The 22,313-nt window shown below is 48.6% G+C and overlaps 2 protein-coding genes and 1 long non-coding RNA gene across 3 annotated transcripts; 1 reads left to right on the top strand and 2 right to left on the bottom strand.

Moving 5' to 3' along the window:
- Positions 1-274: 274 nt before the first annotated feature.
- LOC124688036 lies at positions 275-780 on the bottom strand. Its single transcript, XM_047221752.1, has one exon. It carries the CDS (start codon positions 778-780, stop codon positions 346-348), a length of 435 nt encoding a protein of 144 aa, XP_047077708.1. The 3' UTR covers positions 275-345.
- A 10,983-nt stretch (positions 781-11,763) lies between these two features.
- On the top strand, positions 11,764-12,631 carry LOC124688037. Its single transcript, XR_006998409.1, has 4 exons — positions 11,764-11,935; positions 12,019-12,139; positions 12,233-12,490; positions 12,590-12,631. It is a non-coding gene; the product is annotated as an uncharacterized LOC124688037 (long non-coding RNA).
- Positions 12,632-21,459: 8,828 nt separating this feature from the next.
- LOC124688038 lies at positions 21,460-21,864 on the bottom strand. Its single transcript, XM_047221753.1, has one exon. It carries the CDS (start codon positions 21,862-21,864, stop codon positions 21,460-21,462), a length of 405 nt encoding a protein of 134 aa, XP_047077709.1.
- Between the last annotated feature and the right edge of the window lie 449 nt (positions 21,865-22,313).

Raw genomic sequence — 22,313 nt, forward strand, 5'->3', positions numbered from 1 at the left:
ACCGTTTACCATTTGAACGGCGGTCATATTCGTGATTTTCCCGCACATAATCATTCACCCACAAGGAGAATTTCGAGATGAATGCAGCCAGATCACCTCTCTTTTCTCCATCTCCAAAAATTCACAAAGGAAGAATCAGAAGGAAAGAATGCACAGGTAACTGAAGGAGGATTAACCAAGCGTTTAGTCTCAGCATCATAATTAAGGATCCGGAACAAAACAAGGCAAGAGCACTGTACACATACACCGATTAGCATTTTAGCAGGAGGCGATCAAAACCCAGCCCGCCTTGATGATACGAGTAGTAGATTAGTAAAAAGCGATTAACCAACGACGCCGTCTAACTCAGTAGGCCTCCTCGGGGATGCTCTGCAGGCCGGGCTCCCACTCCCCGCTGGCCTGCATCCGGCGCGCCTCCTCCGCCGCCCGCCGCATGCTGCGCCGCCGGAGCGACTGCAGCCTCTGCTCGGCGTCTGTCCCGCCGCCGCCTGACGCGCGCTGGCGGGAGCTGCGGCGTTCGCCCCCCGACGCCGCCGTCGAGCCCGCGATGGTGGTGGGGCCGGTGCCGAGCGCGGCCACCATCTTCTTGAGCTCGCGCTTGCTGACCACGATCTTGACGCGCACCGCGCCGCCCACCTCCTCCCGGGACAGCACGCGGCCGCCGTGGTGCAGCTGCTCCAGCGCCTCCGCGGCCGCCTTCGACTGGTGCTGCTGCCGGTGGCCGTGGCCCTGTGCCCCGGCCGCCGCGTGGTCCCTCGGGAAGAAGCACCTTGTCGCCATCTCCGTGACCGGCCGCCGACGCCCCGCTCTCGCGCAAGTGGCGCGATGTCCGGCCTCCGGCGGGGCAAGTAGTGGTAGTAGTACCCGGGCAGTCCCTGCTAGCTCCGGCGACGTTCCTTGCAAGGCAGAGCGCGAAGGCTAAAGCGAAGGCAAAGTGATTGTGCGGCCTGTCGAGCAATGCGACATTGCTACCACGGTTTATATACTGGCAGTCGTCGGGTGGCTTGCCTTTTTGCTGAGCGCAGCCACAACTGGCTCCAAACACGCACCGCCCCAGGTCTCTGACCCGCGGGCCCCGCTTCCTCCCCACCTGTGTCCGTCCCCAAGCTTACTGCTGAAAGTTGATCAAACAAATGGGTAACGAACATGGATCGATATGGTTAATATTACAGAATAGTAACCAAGTGCAGCTTTTGTTAAGGCTCTAAACAATCATGAGACGGGGACTAATTGCGATGGCAGTTGAATAGAGAAATGGACGCCTCACATGGCTGTCGCTCTCGCGGCCGGAGAGAGAGAGAGGATTGATCGCTGATCGGACCGGAGAGAGAGAGAGGATCGATCGGACCGGGCATCATTGGATCGATATCGATCGGGGTCGGGAGGAAGTGACGTGTTATCGAGCCGGACTCGATGTCGATTTTGTGGAGTGAACGACCGATGTACATTTGGTCACGACGAGGCAACAGTTTGACATAGACATCGGTCCTTTGGTTACAACAACGCCCTCGTCTTCCATGTTTCCTGTTGCTAGTTCTGTAGCTCGCCCAGCAATGGCGCTGGCGCCATTGGATTTCTGGAACTAATGTTGCACGGCTTTGAAGTGCAGGGAGTTCAGTTAATTATTCAGAGATCGTAATATGCGAGTTACAGGGAAGTGTAATATTTGTGGTACTGAGTTGAATGATACCTCACATGCTCAATACAAATGCCCCCATACTCGTCGTCTCTAGAGCGAAATGGAAAGGCCTAGAATTTACCTGAGGATCTGGACTTGCAGATCGAGCCTTATCATTTGGTTCCACTTCAGGCAGTTATTAGTAAACTTCAAAGCAATATGATTGATGCTACTCGTGTGGTGGCTTGGAGAGTTTGGTTTGCAAGGAATGAGGCTACACACGATAAAATCTTGCCTTCGTGTGATAGTTCTCGGCGTTTTATATCTGGCCACTGGAAGTTGCTTCATCACTGCAAAGATTCCTCTGCGAAGGATATTGTCAAAGGAAAGAAACCGATGGTTGAAGATGCAACATTGCCTGCTTCTCGGGTGGTAAAAAAGGGACCTGATAACCCGTGGATCAAGCCCCCAGTGGGCTGGGTGAAATTCTCCACTGATGGATCCTTCGGTGCTTCTGATCATAGCGTCGGAGCTGGCATGGTGCTTCGTGATACTGCTGGAACAACGATCTTCACTGCATGCAGATTCATGGATGATTGTGATGGTCCTCTTGAGGCAGAAATTCGAGCCTGTGTGGCGGGTTTGGACTTGGCGATTCACCGCAGTCCCTACCCTATAATAGTAGAGACCGACTGCGTCCAGTTGGTAGAGGTCTTCTGTGCAGGATAGATCACCCTTTCTTCATTGGGTGTCGGAGATTAGAACTCTTCGTAATCAAGAGCATGAGTGTGTTTTCGTAAAAGTGGAACGATCGCAGGTTAGGGTTAGTCATGATGATGCGGGGTGGCTTTTGGACACCTCCGCCTCAAGACCGACAAACCCTCCTCGTGGCCCAAGGACACGAGCTCGGGCCAAAGCCATACATGATAAGGTGAATTCACCCCTTTCTACACTCGAACTCAACATAACCTTGGACGGATTGCTACCTCATACATATGCCTATATGTCACAAGGTACCAATCTCGTCAAGGACCCGAAGGGAGCGTCAAGGAACCGAGGAGAGGGAAGCCACATGGTTCAAGGAAGAAGAAGGGAAGACCAAAGGGAAGAAGAGAAGAAGGAGAGGAGGAGGTCGATCCGGTCCAGGATCCGGTCTAACCGGGCCCCAGGCCGGACCCGCCGGTCACAGGCCCGGTTGACCGGGCGGCAGACCGGATCCAGCCCGGTCCAGACCGGATCCCCGACCGATGCCAACCGGAAGGAGTTCTGGGGCCCCGGGAGCCCCACCCGGTCACCGCCCGGCCCAGCATCCAGTTTGGACCGGATGGGCCGGCCCCAGGCCCGGTCCAGCCGGCCCCTGACCGGATCCCACGGGTTTGACCCAACCAACTTGTACCTCTTCGACCCGTGCCGCCCTGTAGGCCTATATAAGCACCCAGGTCGCCCCCTTTACTCTTTAGACATAATTTGAGCTTAAAACAACTTTTGAGCTTTGTCTCTCTAGGGTTAGATCCCCTTTGTAACCAAGGCTACTCTTGTTGAGGATTTGGATGCTTGTGAGTGAGATTCTAGTGTGCTCCACTCTCTCTCCCTCACCGGTCTTCGTCTCCAACCCCGATTTCTCATCCGGAATTCTACCTCGCGTCTCTTCCGGTTGATTCTATTAGCGTGGTCCATCGAGCCACGAGAGTAAGAATTCGATTGTATCGGGTTGGTGTGCGTGTGTTTGTTCTTCGTGTTCTTCATCTTCTCCCTCTTTTCCCCTTTTGGATTTGGGTCAATCGCGAGATCGGGCCACAACCTAGGTCTTAGACCTCATCACATGATCTTGCAAATTATGCAAGGTTGGAACGCCTTACTGATCTTTGGTTAGGTTCGGGTTCTGAGGTTGTGTTACAGGCCCTAGAACATGATCAACTTATAACCCCTCCTGGTTAATAAAGTTCTTATTCACTCGCAAAAAAAGTATACAGTCTTTCAGATATTGGTAGACTACCCACAATGGGAGTATCATAGCTAGTATCATGCATCACATGCATGCAAAAAGCTGATGTGTCACATTAATAAATGAAGAAAAAGATGGTAGTATTATCATAGGTAGATACTGTATCATAGCACGTAGAACTAAAAAAATTAATGTCAAACCAATCTTGTACACACTTTTGCATTGAGATTCTACAAATCACTAAATATAATTAACTTATAATACTACTACATGATACTATGTATTGTGAAGATAATATCACACAATAATATCATATGCATGATACTACTATATGATACTCTTCACTGTGACTAGTCTTAATGTCCCTTTCAGGACGCTGGGAAGTGAATCCTGACGTTAGACTCGACGATGGAGCCATCAGTCCATTACTGGCATGCACGGTGAGCTGGCCGTATTTGACATTACAGTTTAGCGGACGGTCCTAATAACATTGATTACACATATTTGACATCCATTTCTTTTTGGGCAGGAATGCGTTTCATATTACTGGACTCTCAACTTCAACTAACCCCTGTCATTCTCGAGAAAAAGAAAAACTTCAACTAACTACTCATAACCGTCAGTTAACTAATTAATTACTATTTAACAACGAGCACCAGATCTCCAACCCCTGCCAGCCGCTGGCCGTTAGTGTGTGTATATTTATCAATCTTGACATTTGGCTGCAAATTAAGTTTGATTAGCCCTACGTTCCGTGATCAGGCGCGCGCGCGCGCGCAATCATCACCTACGCGACGTACGTACTGTATCAACAACGCGGATGGACGGTGAGCCAACCTCTATGATTGACGGCTAATTGCAAATTTGCAATGGTAACGCGGAACCCCCTGCAATGAATGATCATGATCAATGCAGAGCGATCAAGGCACCGATCGGTCGAGGTCAGAGTAGACCAGGGCGCGTACGCACGCGTGACGCCACGCGATCGAGAGCCTAGCTACTGTGGATCCCCTGTCCGTAGCGCGCCAACGCCGCCAAGTGTATAGAAACGACGACGACGACGACGAGATCGCGTCAGCAAACTGGGATACAGCAGGTATACAGGGCCGTTGGGCGACTAGCCGGTGACACGCATCCATAATTCATAATTGATGATCAGAGATAACGACGACAGTGTGAAATGAATTCTACTGTTGGTTTCCCCTGCTGCTCATGATTAGCTAGCTAAACAAAAACTTGTCAAAGTGCGCGGTCTTTGGCTTCTCCGGGGGATTAGCTTGCGGCTTTGGGCAGCGTACAATGCATATGCGCTGCGTTTGCAGTTGCATGCCATGTTTTGGGGAGGAAGTAACATGGGCTGGGTCCGATGCAATGGCTGCTGCTAGGTCAGAGCAGCTGCCGTTTCTTTGTGTGCAAACCAAACCAGTGTATAAATAAAGAGTAAAATACATCTAGAGTCACTGAACTTGTGTCGTATTCTCACAAAGATCACTAGACTCAGAAAAGTGAAATATACGGTCACTCAATACTCACACGCTGCTCACTGTGGGTCACCGCGGCAATTTTGTTACGTTTGGCTCCGACGTGGCATACGATTGACTAAACTGACGGGACCCCCGTGAGAGCACGCACCCATGCCGGGGCTTTTGTGCAAAACGAGTAGAAGGTACTCATCTCGTACATACGCGTTGCGCCGCCGCCTCCTTCCCCTCCGGTGCGCTGCAGCGTCCGCCCCCTTCGCTGCACCGCCGCCTCTGTCTCGTACGCTGAGCCACGGCCTCCTTCCCCTCCGCCCCGCTGCCGCGTCCGCCCCCTTCGCTGCGCCGCCGCCTCCGTCTCTTCCGCTGCGCCGCCGCCTCCTTCCTCTCGGCTGCGCTGCCGCGTCCGCCCCCTTCGCTGCACTGCCGCCTCCGTCCCCTCGGATGTGCCGCAGCCCCCGTCCCTTCTTCGATTTGTCTCAGTCACGGAGGAGCACCTTGCCTGGATCTTCTACACAGAGGAGCACCATGGCTGGACCTTATACAATTGAAGATGATTGAACTTGTGAAGCTAATGAAGATTGTGGTTGCTTTGCTGCATGAGTTGAGTGACGAAGGCATGAGTTCAGTGGTGGGAGTTCACCATTTTAGCCATTGAGCCGAACAAGGTGTAACCTGTCGTAGTATTAACAACCGATCACATCTGTTTCTTTGGGATCGTGACCTGGTGGTACTCACATTGTTGTTGTTATTGTCTCTGTAAGACCTTCCTCCGGTGACGGCGGGTAGAAGGAGACATCGCCTTGCTCGACTCCTGTTCGGACCGATGTACTGAACCGAATGTTCAAGGAGATGTGCAAATCCTTCTGGGAGACGAGATCGCCGCCCACGATCACCGACGACAACTGCACACCGATGACTCCGCATCCTATCTCTTCCTGACCTCCTGAACGATCGGAGTAGCCACGGAAGGTGCGTAAGAGCATCTCCAACAGCCACACTAAAAATCGGTGCGCTAAAAATCGTTTCGGCCACGCTGTAAACTGATAGCGCGCTACGCTGAAAGTTGTCCCGCCGGATACGGTATTTTGCAGCGCGTGCTCGGGCGGTAAAAGTAGTCCTCCGCCGGGCGCGCCATTATGCAGCGCGCGACGCGAATGGCTAGTTTAATCTTTTTTGGTTCGAAATAAATCAAACAAAGCAAACAAAGAAAAATTACGAAATATATTAAAATTCGATATTACAGCGACATTTTATTTAAACTACACTAAAGTCTACTCCGAGTCCCAGTCGAAATCCGACGAGTGGCTGCTCGGAGTAGTGTCGGACACCGGCGTAGTAGTCCACTCGAAGGAGGAGGAGGAGGGGCTGATCGTCGACGGCCCAGCGCCGTTTTTCTTCTCCTCCGCCCTCTCCGCCTTCCTCGCCGCCGACTCGGCCCGACGCTTCTCGCGGTCCGCCTTCTTCTTCGCCGCCGCCGCCTTCTACTCCTCCTTCTGCACGTAGAACGCCTCCATCGCAGCGACGTCCTCCGGGAACTGTCGCACCCACTCGAGGCGGAGGCGCTCGTCCTGCTCCGCGATGTGGAGCCGCTGCTCGAGCTCGCGGTTGCGTCGTTGCTGCTCGCGCGTGACGGCCGGCGATGGCGGCGCGAGCATCTATGTCTGCTCCCGCGTCCACACGTCGTGGAAGTTCATCTGGCGACGGGAGCGACCGAGGCGCCAGGCGACGACGTCGTAGGCGCGCGCCGCCTCGTGTGCCATGTCAAAGGTGCCGAGCCGGATGCGCTCCTCGCCGGAGCGGATCTCGGCGTCGAAGCGGCCGCTCGGCCGCGCGCAAACGCCGCGGTAGACGGAGGCGGAGCGGCGGCGCGGAGGCATGGTGTCGTCGAAGCGGCGGCGCGGGAGGCAGAGCGGCAAGAGGGGGAGACGGAGCGCGGAGCGACACGCGGGCAACTGAAGTTTCCGGACGGTTGGATGCGCGCCCGCGTGGCGTTTTATAGCGCGCGCCAGCCGAAACGCCAAGTTTCCCGTGCGGGATACGCAAAAGCGCGGGCGCGGTAAACTTTTTAGCGCGCGCCTCTTTTTCGCGCGTTCGCTGGAGGTTTACGCGAGCGCCCACGGACACGGACGCTAAACTGACGGTTTTTTGGGGCGCGTCTTTTGCCGCCCCGGTTGGAGATGCTATAAAACAGTTTAAGTACGACTATTTTCTGCAAACTTGCTGAAAAACCCTAGCGCGGGTGTGTGATTTCACGAGGTCTGGTCAATCAGTCAATTCGTATGCCACGTCAGTGCCAAAACGTAGCCAAATGGCCATGGTGACCGTAGTAAGCATTCTGGAAGTATTGAGTGACCGTATATTTCATTTTTTAAAGTCCAGTGACCTTTGTGAGAATGCGAAACAAGTTCAGTGACCATAGATGTATTTTACTCATAAATAAACTAATCCTCCGCAAAGGAAGCAGATAAACAACAATCTCCCCTGGTGGAGCTGACGGGGATAATCGCTTTCTTCACATGCACAAAAGTTGCGAGTAGATCGATCTTTGCGCTGTACTTGGCGTGCTGTGGGACCGGCGGCGTCGATCGCCCTGGCCCCGCATGCCAGCCGCGTCTCAGGTAGTATGGGCAATGTTTTGTCAGTGCAGAGATGATTAGACAAGTGACTTTTGAGTTGAAGTGAGTCTAAAATACCAAATTCCATGTCATACCCCAGGCCCCGAGCTTATCATCTTTAGAGCATCTCCAGTCGCGTCCCCCAAACCGTCCTCCAAACCGCGCCGGATCGAACGTTTGGGGGACGTGTTTCGTTCGTGCCGCGTTTGGGGGACGTCGCTTCCCAGCCGCGTCCCCCAAACGCCACCCCCAAACATTTAAAATATTTTTTCTTGGCATTTTTATTTCAATTTCCACAAACTAATACATAATTGGGAACGTGGTTTACACGAAAACATAGTTTGGAACATGGTTTTCCACAAACTAATACATAGTTTGAACCATGGTGGACACAAATATAAAATATTGCAAAGAAACTAAACCTAACTAGGTCGTGCATCGAATGTTTCCTGTGTTCGCTGCTAAGAAAGAACACTCGAGGGCACACCCAGTCACCTAAACTGGAAAATCCAGCGGGAGGATGGTGCCCTTGTTGGTTCTACCGATGAGGCGAACAGGCGAAACCTCCGTGCACGTATTCGCTGCGAAGAAACAACACTCGCGTCGTCCTCCTCGTCGGTGCTGTCGTCGTGGGAGTCCTCGTCGACGTGGTAGTCCCGGAGGCGGCGCCTCTCGTCGAAGACCTTGACGCTCATGTCCCCGTTGTCGAAGTAGGAGAACACGAGGATGAAGCCGGCTTCGAGGCTGTGGTGGCGCGCGAACTTCTCCCAGCCGATGTTGAGGTACATCTTGCCGCGCGCGTCGTAGATCGCCTTGACGATCCACCGGCAGTAGCCGCACGAATGCTCCCGTAGATGCATCGTGCGCGGGCGTACGCCACCGACGTACTCGGCGAAGGAGTCCGGCAGCCTCTGGATGCCGCGCGGGTCGCCCTTGAGGACGTGGACGAACTCGAACAGGACGTCCGACTCCACGTCCATCTCCGACGATGAAGACGACGGCGTGGGAGGCGACGGCGAGCGTTCGGCTATGCCGCGGCCACGACCACGACCACGACCACGGCCGCGGCCGCGAGGTCGGCCTCCGCCTCTACCGGACATAGCGTCGAGTCTTGTTGAGAGATGGTGGCGGCTAGGGTTTGGGAGAGAGGCGCTAGGGTTTGTGTGTGAGAGGGACGATGAGAGGCGCCCCTTTTATAGGCCGGAGGGAGGCGGAGGAGCGGTGGCGCTCATTAACGCCGGCACGCAGAGCTAGGCGCGACGGGACGCGTCGCCGCGCCTCTCGCGGGAACCGCACCGTCGGCGCGCGCCAATAACTTCCGTCGCGAGGTAGGCGACGGTTAGGTTTAAATTAATTGTGCCGCCGACGGGTCGGCCCCGCCACTCCCGGCCTCGCTTTCGTTGTGTCCGGCGTCCCCGGTGCGTCCCCTGTGGGACGGGGACGGGCTCGGGGCGCCGGACACCGTATAGGGGCGCGCCGGACAAAAAAGGACTTTGGAGGACGCGGCTGGAACGTATTTTCTGTCCGGCGCGCCCCAAATCCCTTTGGGGGACGCGGCTGGAGATGCTCTTAGCTCGCTATGCTGCCTGCTGGCGCTGGGGCTTTGCTTCAGTGAAGGTTCCTGATGTACGCGGAGTAGTATAAACCCTGAAGAGAGAGATGTGGCTGCTGTGGTTAGATTAAGCGGCTAGCGAGCTGGATCTGCGGCTGTTGTTGTTTGCTTGCGCGCGTGTGTTGGCCCGGAATACGTGCAGCCAAGTACGTGAGGTGTCCACGCTACGGACGAAACGCATGTGACGAGCTAGCGCAGCTTTTCAGGTCAGATTTTGTGTTGTATCCTACCGCGGACGTTCTCGGCAGAAGAGTTTGCGTCGAGAACACTGTTTCAGTATCCCGTGACGGGTAGCACGTAGCGAATCGGACGGTGAGTGAGTACGGCTGCTACGAATATCTACGTACCGTACCGTCAAACAAAAGAGAAGACGCAAAGGCGTTCCGTGGCGTTCGAGATCGGCGTTGGCACGGCGCACGACAGAGTCGACTGGGCGTACGTATCGCCGAGTAGCACCAAGTACATTGAAGAGTGTACAACAAATTCTTTATCACATGCAGTGCAAGATCGAGAAAACTCGCGAGAGAGAAAAAAAAAGATGAGGGCTCGGCAGTGACGCCACCGTGACGCGAGCGTGACACCGATTTTTTTGAGACAGAGAACCGTCCCGATCAGGGAGTTATTTGAGCAGGACGCGTGATACACAGTACGCACAACTTGGGTTTAACAACACAGTGGTTGGGACCACCGGTTCAGGCGTTCAGCGACCCCATCCACAACGCACGCACGGGCCGGATCATGGCTGGACGGTCAGGATCGGGCCAGCCGACGCCCGCCGCGGCACGTCCGGCCCGAAACCGCTCCTCGGGAAGTGATCGATCGATCAGACGCTCCGGACGCGCCCACGCGTTCTGGCGGGTCCGTGTCCGTACGCGCGCGAGACGTGTGGGCTGGCTAGCTGTGCGTGCGACTGTGACTGTGTCCCCTTGGGGGCAAGGCAAGTCAGGCTCGGTCCCTTTCAGGCATGCCGCCATGCCGGGCTCAATTAGCTGTCCGTGCATATGCCGCCACTGTTTTGCGGCAGTGCAGTGGCCTCTGCTCTGGATCGATGGTGGCTCCGGCTCCGTCCGAGTCCGACCTACGCAAAGTGCATCCGCCGATCCGCGCGCGGAGCCGGGCTGGGTTCCCGCTGCTCTTCCTCCCGGTATTCTGTGCTTGGGGACGTGACCTGGATGTGTGGTCATGTACGAGCGCCGTGGCGGTGCTTCGATTGCGACGGTTGCTGGCGGTGGACTTAGCTATCGCCTAGCGCGCGGTGGTCAAGAATCACAAGGGTTGGACCGGCCGGGACTGCTATCGTTAAACTTCGGTACGGTTTACTATATATGCTGTGGGCTGTGAATGGCTCGATCGTGTCTTAATTCCGGCTTCAAAGTGTTGGCCGACGTACGTACGGTTTGAGGCATGTGTTTTGGCACGTGGTAAAACGATCGAGGCCGGGCTAGGCTTGTTTCTGCACCTAGTTTGGTTAAGTGCAAGCCCATATATTCATACTATAGGTGAAAATCGATTCCATCGTCTGGTGAGCTTCTTCTGTACATACTGAACCAATAACGACATAGCCAAAACGACATAGCCAAAACTACTTTGTTCACACAACGCTAACTAACTAGCTAGCAAAACGTACTAGCTCCACGATGACAAACACACAACACACATTACTTCTATAAATGTTGCAATCTTACCCGGCCAACCAGGCCATCCAAAGGGGCAAACCTTCGTATGACGTTGGATCGGTTCTGAATAGTAAAAATCTCCTTCCACTTTTCACTCCAGCCGTTGGATGAAGTAAAAATCTTTCCCACTCGTTTAGCTTCTAAAAGAGTCCATGACACCTGGGACCAGCTATGTGCGGGCCCCGGCGGCGAGAGGCAGACACGGCCGGTTGATCGGTCGCGTTCTTTTTCCTCTCCGCATGGCAGGGGTGAAACCCTAGATCGCTGCTCCAATCCCCTGTGCTCCTTTCTTGCCCAATCCCCGTTTCTCGTCTCTCCTCCTCTCCAATGGTGGCGCGCCGCATCTCCTTGGGATGGAGCCAGAGGAGGACGACCACGGTGGCAGGTCGGAGAAGACGATGCAGGAGGCCGCACGAAGGCGGGTGCCGGCACGGAGAGTGGTGGCTGCGCGACGCCTCGCCGCGCCTTGAGAAGCCCGTCCACAACCGGCTCCTGGCGGAGCTCGCTCGCGCCGGAGGTCGCCTGCCCGGTCTCTGGCGGAGCTCGCCCGCACCGGCCCCTGGCAAAGGGAGCCCGCGCCCCTGCGGCGTCCCTGGGAGCGGTGCATCTGGGGGAAAGGCTCTCGAGCGCCGGCGGCGGCAGGGAGCAGCGACGCCGGCGGCTGGAGGCGGCAGGGACCAGCGACTACGACGGTTGGACGCAGCAGCTGCGATGACAGGCGGCGCGTGGCGGCGCATCTGGCAGCCATAAAGAGGAGACCTATGGCCTGTCGTCGTTGTCCTCGGCAGGGGGTGGTCGACGGCGATGGAGACGTCTCAGGTCTGGGGGAGCCATGGCTAGCCCCAACCCGTTTCTCTCTCACTGAGCTGGAACTGCTACTTCGGTCGATCTCTTCCTCCTGCTCAACAGCTGAAGCACAAACAGCCAGTGCAGAACCGTTCTGCCAGAACGCCTGCCTAACCTCGCCATATTTGGCCCTCTCAAGAAGGTGCACGCTGCTCTCCTTTTCATGATATTTGCCTCGTTCTTCAAGTGCCTTGCTCCTAGAGCTTCTAATCTTTGTTTGTGCAGACTTGTTTTCTCTATGCCTATAAGGTGGTTGATGAAATTCCAAGAAGGATCTGGGGATGGATTGATCTAGGCAAGCAATGTGATTTACAGCCAGCTTCAAATCATCAGCAACTTGCCAGGTGTATGTAGTGTTTTGTTCCCTTTTCGTCTTATTTTGTGGTATTTTCTTCCCCTTGCCGCTGCAACTTTTACAAATCATGAATTGTTGATGCAGGTTGAAGAGAAAAAAAGGAGAAAATTGTTGTTGGGAGGCAAAAATACTGACGATGAGCTCTTAACCAGATTATCCGTCTGAATAGTTTGTATTCTTGCTATACGACCTTGTTCGTTGCATTCTTGGGTGTTTTGACAAGGAGCAAGTAATGTTGGGAATGGAATATTACGATGAAAGCATATGCAATAGTGCGTTGAAGTCATTCCCTTCAGTTCTGAACTAGAGAGTGCAGCAGTGAAGAAATGAAAGAAGCATAAAGTGAGTTTGATTGAGTATCTGAGATCAGTAGTTTGTAGTTCTAAAGTGACATGATATTTTAGGTTAGAATCTTCTTAAATCAATCTTCGTTGGTTGCAGGGATGCAAAGTGAGCGTCTATACACTTTTGGAATTGGGAGACGACAAAGGTTCAATCTTTTACTATGTGTATAAAATAGTGCTTCCTAATAGATACTAATGCAGATGTTTCCAATTGCCAAAATTACCAAAATGGCTTGTTTTGTTGTGAAGGGAACCTTTGTATACTGATATTGTTGGGCCCTGCTCTGCTTACCTTTTCTTGCAATCTTTTTGTTTTGTATTATTTGCTAATGATGCATTAATCTGTTATGGTTTACGAAGTGTCATTTGTTTACTATACAAAAGAAGCAGGGTAACTGTTTGGTGACAAAAGAAGCGGATAACTCATATGAATATATGGTCTGCGAAATAATAGTGTGCTCAATCCCAGATTTTCAGTGTCGGTATATAAAACTGACAATGGTTTGTTCTATGCTATGTTTAGAAGTAGCTTTGCAACTCTCTCTCTCTTTAAATGAGTAGCATTGTTGAGACAGATGTGAGCATGGCTGAAAGCAATGTATTTACTGCTATAGTTCAGTTTACTGTGTGTGTAGATGTGGTCTTTTAAGTTGTTAAATCTCTCCATTATAACATTATGTGTGAGTAGATGTGGTCTTTTAAGTTGTTAAATCTCTCCATTATAACATGATATCTTCTTTTCTTTACAGGTCAAGACATCATTTCCAAATACAGAAGTATTCTGTCCATCCAAATTCGTGCATCTAGCCAAACAATTCTTGATGTTGCTTTGAGCTAGCTGCATGGTTCAGAGATGGTTCTTCATTTCGGCTTCTCTTCATTTGTGACTGGCTGCTTCTTTCAGAGCTTATGTGTGAGTTTCCCTCTTTTCAAATTCCCCTCTGAACCTACTAATTTGTTTGATGGTAGATGTGAGTGCCATATGGACACTCCAGTGTCCTGGTCATTCTAAATGCTTTGGGGGCGTTAACGTCTGTTTAATCCATTTATTGTTCACATGACGGCTTGCACAGCTCTCTGTGGTCATTGCCTTTATGGACACTCCAGAAGTTTTTAGAGCACACCATGGTGGAAACTAAGATATGGAGAACTTTATCTTTATCCAATATAGGAGATACCTTCCACATGCATTTTTGCCTGAGTAAATAACGTGAGATTTAAAATGTGTGCTGCCTGATGTTTACACATGAGAAGCGTAGTTATTTTTTGTTAGTTACACTAACAATATTTCTTGAAACCTTGATGGTTCATTTTGCTTCATGTATGCTAGATCACTGTCATGTGTGGATAGAGAACTTATCAACAGTTGACGCCTGACTCAGAGGATTCGTTTTCCTTGTCCTATTGAGAAACTTGCTTCCCCTTTTTGGCTTCTTCTGTTTTGTATCTCAATAACAGCCGCCACCCTTTAAAAGTATGCTGCTTGATCATGTATACAGATGTCAAACTCACTTGCATTTATTAATAGATGATAGATAGTTGCTTTTTTGTGAGAAATTGATTAGATGGTAGCTAGGACATGTAAATACGCTGCTTATTCTTGCTTGTTGCTGCTGTCGAACTCAATTACATTCATTCAGTTACTTAATCATGCATGTTGCTGGAGCTCTCAAACTATAGATTAAATTTTAGCTTTCGTAGTAAACTACCATGTCATTAGTTATTGTTTAGTTTTGCATTATCACCTGTTTTATGTTTTTATTGTAGAAGCTTATATGGTATCTCTGACATTCAGTGAAAATTGTCATGGTGCAAGGACATGGGTTGCACGGGATGTCAAGAGTGGGTAACTTGGCGGCTTTTTGTACAAGCTGAGTGACATCAACGAGGAAGGGAGGTGTGGAGTTAGCGACGAAGCCAAATAATGCTGAGGTGGATCAAGAAGCAGTCTACAACAAATCCATATTAGGTGCTCCTCTCTCTTTACCCTATTTGTGGCTCTGGTTTCAATTTTCTAATATTATTTATCAGAACATGATGTTTCAGATTCGAGAAAATGATAAGAGGACGAATTGAATGGAAGAGTTTGTGTGATTGCCTCTCTCTCCTTCTCTCCATTGCTTGAATAGTCAAAATTGATCCTAATTTTTCATGTTATGGTCTGTGCTAAACCTAAAAATGAGTTTGTTTCTTTTGTCTATGTAACCTGCTTTATTTGCTTTTGATCAGTGCTCATCTAGGTTGAATGTTGTCTCCTTTCTACTCTTGTCATCTCCTCAACGGCCACTCACCTTCTGGTGCAAGTGGAGACGTGGCCAGATGGTTTATCCAACAATGGAGGGATTGTAACCTGCAAAATTTCTCTCTTGGTTCACCAACGTGATCACCCTGTATCCAGGTAGATGATGTTTTGTTCCACCCCCAGAATCTCTATTTTATGTTGGTGTTGATCATTTGTTCACTTGCAGATGCAAAAACAGCCTGAGCCAGAGTTCAGCCACCGATGTCGGAGATTGTGCAGTAGCTGCCCTATCGTGTAGAGATCAGACATGGGGCTGATGCTTTGTGGTGGTAGCTATTATCTGCGTAGCTATTTGTTCTAGGGGAAGATGTACGTTTCCCGCAAACATTTTCAGTCTAAGTAAAGGTACAGAACAACTTACAAGTATTGCAGCTTATTTGGTTTTCGGTATACATAAAAACCATGTACTTCCATTTGCAGTTCGCTAGGTGCGTCTATTTTTACTTTCTTTGTTTTTGTAGGAATATATTACCAAATACTCTTTAGTTTCTCATAATGAAGACTGGGGAGTTGCCCCTTTGTTCACAAAACGGCTAGGAAGGGTAATAGATAGCTGGGTTTCAGTACTCGGTGAAGCATGGCGGCTGACTTTCGTAATTTAACAGTAGCTAATTATGCTAAATATTCAGTATTTCAGTTTCTTTGTGGAATAGAATTAGCATTATTAGTGGAAGGTCTAGCCAGAATCTTGCTCTTCACTTTCTTGAAGGTTGGACCTTTCTGGTTTGAACCATAGAGCAATTTGGGATGTGTCTTTTCCTCTACAAAAGTTTGCTTGCAGCTATATGTCATCATTTAATTATTTTTTATGTTGCAAATTCTTCAGGTACTAAAAAATAATTATTTATGTTGATGCAAAAAAACATGATTTAGTTATCTTCTATACTGCAGATGTTACTGCCTTTTTTTTTGGATCTTCTTGAGCTGTAATTTAAGAACTACTCATTTAACTAATTATAAATCTATTTGAGGAGGCCATAGATTTCACTAAATAGGCATTGCCTATATGTTTTTTCCCTTCCAATGTAATGGGCCGCATGACACCGTCAGATGTACTAATGATCTCTGAGGTGAGTTCTGTATCCAATTCTAGGTACACTCTGTTTCTCCCTTTGCAAGTACAACACCATTTTAGTGGGGTCTGAAGAAGTCCATCGATGGTTTCAGCTCAAAACTTTGCTCTCTTTGGGTCGTGCGTGTTTCAATTTTTAGGTGGATCAGTATCACACTTGATGGAGTTCATATAAGTATGGTTATTACTGTTCAGTATAAAGATGGTTAACATTTCATTTGTCTGGTAGCTTGTGTTGAATATTTGATGTTCTTTCTTTTTACCACGAAACAGAAAAATATGAAGTATGTAATTATATGTTTCCTCTTCTTTCTTCCTCTCTTTACGACGTTATATATCTAGGTAATAAACATTTGAAAGCATGCTATCTTCCATTTAAATTTGTTTGAAAGTGGTGCTTCTGCAAGCAATACTGCATGAGTACCTATACCTATTAACTTTTAGCCAAAAGTAAAATACCATAAGGAGCTACGTGCTTTATGTTTATATTGTTCCTAATGTTAAAAGGGTGAACTATTATGTTCAAAGACACATACATTCTTTGTTAGAAGCTTCAGTAACTTTGATATCTCCTCCAGGATTTTGAATCCATGCTCTGTTTTGCATGTGTGCATATCAATTGGTGCTCTTCATTTGCTCGAGATGATTGTCTACTATCTTTGTTTAGAACAATCTAGGATTGGCCGTACATCTTTTCTGGTTTACTTATCCTATTCCAAAGTACCCTATTACAATATGTATGCAGCAGTTGAATGATTCCACTTCTGCAGTTTGTTGCTCTTCATTTGCTCGGGATGGCATCTCAGCTTGCCCATAATGTTTCCATGTTCTTATAGTAATCTTCAGCAGTTTATTTTGTGAACTAAGATCCCTGGAGTGCATACAACTTATGAGCTTGCATTTTTGTCTCGCCTCTAATACTCGACTTTCTTTGCAGCTGGTTTTGATCTCCCTAGGTGTGTTACCTCACCTGTTATGTTGTTGTGCGACTGTTGTTCAATATAATTGCCTCCTCGCCGCCCTTCACAAGTAGCCTTAACAAATATTTCTTAGTTAAATGCTTGCAGAAGATGTGTCACCCTTAATTAAGGGTATTTCTATTTGGAATAAATCCCAACACAACTATATTTTCATTCTTCATCTCTGCAGCCTTGCCCGCTGGGTCGCTGATTATGCTGACGTAGGTTTCCTATGTCGTTGGGTAACCGATGCTGCTGGAGTACAAGTGGCTGACATCCATCAATCAATCGACATAAGGTGCGTCATCTTGGCATTCACACACCCTATTTTGTTCTTTTGGTAGAACTGAAGCATTTGGCCAGTAGATGGATTTACAGTGCAAGGGTTAATTAGCTGGTTTGCTAAGCTATGTTTTGTTTATTCTCTGTCTCTGTACTCCAACTAATACCAAACCAGAGTTGGAACTACCTAAAATAATTCTGCAGGTGTTGTTTTATTGTACTTCATATATATGAAAAGATATATATATATGTGTTGTTTAGTTTCAATAGCGCTTGAGAAATTAGTAGGGGTGCATGCCAGCATTGATAGCCAGTTCAGTGTTGACCTTCAGACATATTTTATTAAGGTTTTCCTTGGACTGTTGGGTGCAGTGAGTTTGGAATTAAGTCTTGTCTTTCTGCAAGAATAATTTTGAGGCACACCCTAAATAAAAGGTGTAGACCATGTTTCGGGCTTTTCATAGAACATTCATTTTGCCCTAAATAAAAGGTGTAGACCATGTTTCGAGCTTTTCATAGAACATTCATTTTGCAATTTGGTTGGACACATTTAAATAGAAGTCAGTTTACTGATCTGTCGAGAATATGTTCCTGCTTCTGCTGTACATAGTAAACTTCTTTTTAACTTTAGGCCAACATACTAACTAAATGTTGGGATAAAGATGAAAATTATGTAGAACGTTTTTCAGATTATCATGTTTAGGTGATACATCTCTGAATTTGTAAACCAAGGTATGCTCTGTTTTGTAGCTGAAACTGCTACGTTGCTGTGTAATAAATTAATGCCTTGTTTCCTGGCAAATCTGAATTGTGGGCCATCCGTGTTATGTAAATAATTGCTAAACCGAATCTTCTTAATTCGAAATTCACCACCAAGCAAAACCAAGGATTGTAGTATTCAGAGTAGTAGATCTACCTCAGTACCACAACCCACTTTACACCTGACAATTAATTTTCAGAGGAGTCCTATAGCATATATATTCAGTTTCGGCAATTAAACTTGGTTCCATAAAACCTTCAGGCTACTCAGGTTCATAGTAATTTTATAGTAGCGACAAAGTCAACAGTGTGGCATCCGAATTAATAGGCCATGTAGTGTACTCATACTTGTAGCTCCAGGTTACCGATTCACATTATTCCTGAACTGTGTAGTTTGGAACAGCAAAGTAATACTTCACCTTCAGATGTATAACATGTATGACTGGTTTAGCCACATGAGTTAAGTAGCAGGTTATTTCTGTACTAACAATAGCATTTAGCTGAACCAATAGATTAAATCAGGTTTTGTTATCAAATTATTTTTACAAAAAGCTAATTCAAAACCTAAAACCCAAGTTAACCGAAATATTCTGTTGAACCATGTGAACTAAAATCTGTAAAACTAAAATAAAATTTGATTTAGCATCTATAGCTACAACTAACTTCAAATTAAATTAAAATGCACAAAAAGTTTAGTTTCCTGGACTGCATACAGCAAATCACAAATGTTCTTTATGTACAATGCAAGGCTGATACCTTTCACCCTTAGGTAATATGATCTCCCGTCCTTACCAGGTTTTAGCCATGAGCGTGGTTGAGATTCCATCCATGGTCATGATGAAGGTAGCTTTTAAAGCCATTGTATAGTAGTATATCCATGAAAAGGAAGAGCGAAGTTCTTCAAGCAAGCAGTACTACCTGTATAGTTACAACCATGTAGTAAGACATGTTGTAGTACTAATAGAGATTTACATAGTGTTTCAGCCATCGGATACCATCAATTTCTACAGATGCTTAATATAGTGTTTTATAAATTGTTTGCAAATAATCCTCTTTTTTCCTGATTATATATAAGCGTGGGCTACCATCTATGGTATTATCTAATTAAGCTCCTTAATGGGGATAAGTTATTTATAACTTCATATTTCTATTTCCTTTATCGTACCAAGGCACACCAGTTGTGATATCTTAGCTGGACTCTGAGTTGGAGCAATCATAATAGTACTATTATGAATATATATACTGCACAAACACATAGGTATTGTATATGAGGTTCCATTATACTCACTGATGTTCCATCTGCTTTCAGTTTCGTGAGATGATGTACGATTAAGAACACACTTGTGCAGTAGTTGTGGTACTTAAAGCCATTCTATTATGGTGCTTCACCTTCCCTTTATATGTTCGTATCTATTTTTTATACACTGTCTTTGCAGTGAACTTTTTAATCACTTGCAGCTGTTTCTTGTGTCGTGCGATCTTTTCAGCTCAAGAGCTCTTACCAGACCAATATCTTTATGCGTTGGACATTGTCTACTGATAGTATGTGAAGATAGTGAGGATTGCTACCGGTGCATGGCCGCTTGTGCTGGTTAACGAATGAGCACGGATGGGACGCTGCTTTCAGTCAATAGAAAATCCATGTTGCCCGAGACCAAGCTCAAGGACGGGGATAGAGTTGATGTGAGGTTTTCTCTGCATATTAACCGGAGTAATTTATCAGGTTGGCTACTGCCTCCTGAGTTTGTACATAATGAGACCATACAGTAGTAATTTGTGATGCAAATATAAGTTTTCATGCAATAAAATTCAAGTTTGAATTAGATACTTATGCCTCCGCCTCCTCAGTGTGTACATAGTGCTATTGTCTGCAGGACAATGTTATTGGACATTCTCTAAATTTACATAGAATTTACATGTGAATTCCAGCAGTCTTGCTTTTTCCCCTTTGCGTCAGGGATGGAGTTGTTATAACCCTAAAGCCCATCTATAGCTCAAAATTGTGAACCAAACTTTTCGTCCTCTTGCTCGCAATAAGTACAAACAAAGATAAATTTTATAGTATAGATTTTGCTATTTGCGCGATAGCGCAACGGGTCATCTAGTAATTCAAACGACGGGCAGATAGCTAGAACCACCATTCAGTCACTGATCGTGGCAGTGGATGGCTCTTGCTTTCCGCACGTCTTGACCACCTCAGTCATGATGTAGTCAAACCGTCAAAGATCATCACGTTGGAGACGTCGCCCCTGAGAACCTTGAAGATCCTGAGGTACCAGATTTGATGTCATGAGCAATTATGTCGTTACCGTCCTTCAACTTCACCATCTAGGAGCAGCCGTTGTTCATCTTCGACCAGGGCGATTGTCTTTGGGACGGTGCCAAGGTCGATGTGGTCCTACTCCTACTCCAGGAAGAGGCGCTTGTCGCCGCCATGGACAACGCCACAACATCGATCTCGGGCTCTTCCGCTAACCGCCCTCCTCTTTGCCTAGAGTCGCACGTCCTCTCCTTGTCGTCATCGACGCCATACCGCCAAACCCTCCCAACATTTCGATTCTCGATGTTGCCACATGATGGCTCGTTGGGGATCGATGATTCCGTGTCGATCTTCCCTATGGTGTCGCCCCTTGATCTTAATGGCACACAAGTTGTCGGCGACTCACCATTGACACAAAGGTTGCACAAGTGGTCTCCGCGGGTAACCTCCCAATGCCCGAAAATTGTTTGAAGAAATACATCCCCATGTGCCGGCCCCGACTTCGGCCGATCTATGGTTATGAATGTGTCATGACGGACATGATCAATGATGGTAGCCAAGAACTGATCGAGATGGGTTTGGTATTATCAGTCACATTGCCCAAACTAATCGAAAAGGACACATTTCAAATCTAAAATATGTGGTCCAGTTAAAGTTGAACATAGCCAAGTAGACCTTTGATCCGGGGGTCACACTATCGTCGCCAAGGTGTCTTTCGATTAGATGTACATATGGAAAGGAGATCACGGCACTCGATCTCATCCTTATCGGTCGGCTCAGAAACGAATCATCCGATTAGACGCTGGCATGGCATGCATGTGACCGGCACAATCAATCAGCCACTGTTGCGCCCGCTGGGCCGTGAACTGTGAGCTATTTTGCGTAGATCTTGTCGTACAGGAGAGGAATCTTTTAGGGCTGGGGTTGCATTTCCGAGCAAAGCCCTTGTCCAGCTCACCGGGCGCCACACGCATGCAGTGGTTCTACCTGGCACCGGACAAGATTCGGAGCGAGAAAGAGACACGAAAGTTCGCACGATTTGTTATTTCCTTTCCCCAGCTCACTCCCTTATTATTGATTCGTGCAGAGAATATGTACATCGCTGAACAAAAAATGGACCCAAAGTCCCAAATGCCAGATTAAAATTTCCGACATTTCAAAGTTGGAACGCAACCTTTGTGCGCGCATTGGTTTTGGCTCTAGCACGTTGCAAATTTGCAACCCAGGAATTAACCAAAGATGAAATAGGCCAAACGAAATATGGAGAGGCCATCGAAGCTAGCTATACATGCGAATCGACTACACCACGTAGCTAGGGAGGCTGTCTAGCCTACTAGCTGAAGATATCCTCCGGGATGCTATGCAACGCCGGCGACCACCGCCCCTGGCGTCTCGCTCTCGCGGCAGCAGCCACCTCGGCCGCCGCCGCCGCCTGCTTCTTCGCGTGCTGCCGCTTGAGGGCAGTCACGAGCTGCTCCAGCGCGGGCGGCAGCGCGAAGGCTCCGCCGGCGGCGACGGCCGCGGCCACCTGCTTGAGCTGCTGCTTGCTCAGCACGACCTTGACGCGCATCGCGCCGCCGCCCGGGACGGCGGCGACCGGCGCCGGGTCTGCGATGGACGTGCCGGTGGACTGTTCGACGGCCGTGACCGTCTTGGCGTCCAGCTGCAGCCTCGGGCACCTCACCAGCTTCCTCGCGTCCCTCCTCGGCGCCTGCGCGGCGGCAGCCTCGAACTCCATGGATCGGATCTCTAGCTTCTCCCGCAGACGCTTCCTTCTTGCTCGCTTGCTCCTGCTTTCCTCGAGTACTCTCGCTGTACCGATGGGCAGCAGTAGAGAAAGAATGAATATATAACGTCTCTGCGCGTCTGGAGCTAGGGTTTTATATAGAGAGGTTTATGGGCGAGACAGCTCACGGCCACCTGTCCGTGTAAGGATCGGAAAGGGACGGCACAGGTGGAATCTTTTTCTTCAATGGATTAGTTTTGTGTTAATTTTAACAATAGCATGGGTACAGCACGTAGTAGGGCCCATGCATCACATGCTGCTAGTAGAATTTCTGAAGACTAGCGCTAGTGCTGTCCCTGCAGGTTTGATCTGGATTTTCATGGCCTTTTGCAAGAGGACTATTATTCGCTAGCTTTGCGTGACAAAAGAGAAACATATTTTGCCGCCAGTGAATAATGGAC

This window comes from Lolium rigidum, chromosome 2, assembly GCF_022539505.1.
Source record: "Lolium rigidum isolate FL_2022 chromosome 2, APGP_CSIRO_Lrig_0.1, whole genome shotgun sequence".
Classification (NCBI taxonomy): Eukaryota; Viridiplantae; Streptophyta; class Magnoliopsida; order Poales; family Poaceae; genus Lolium; species Lolium rigidum.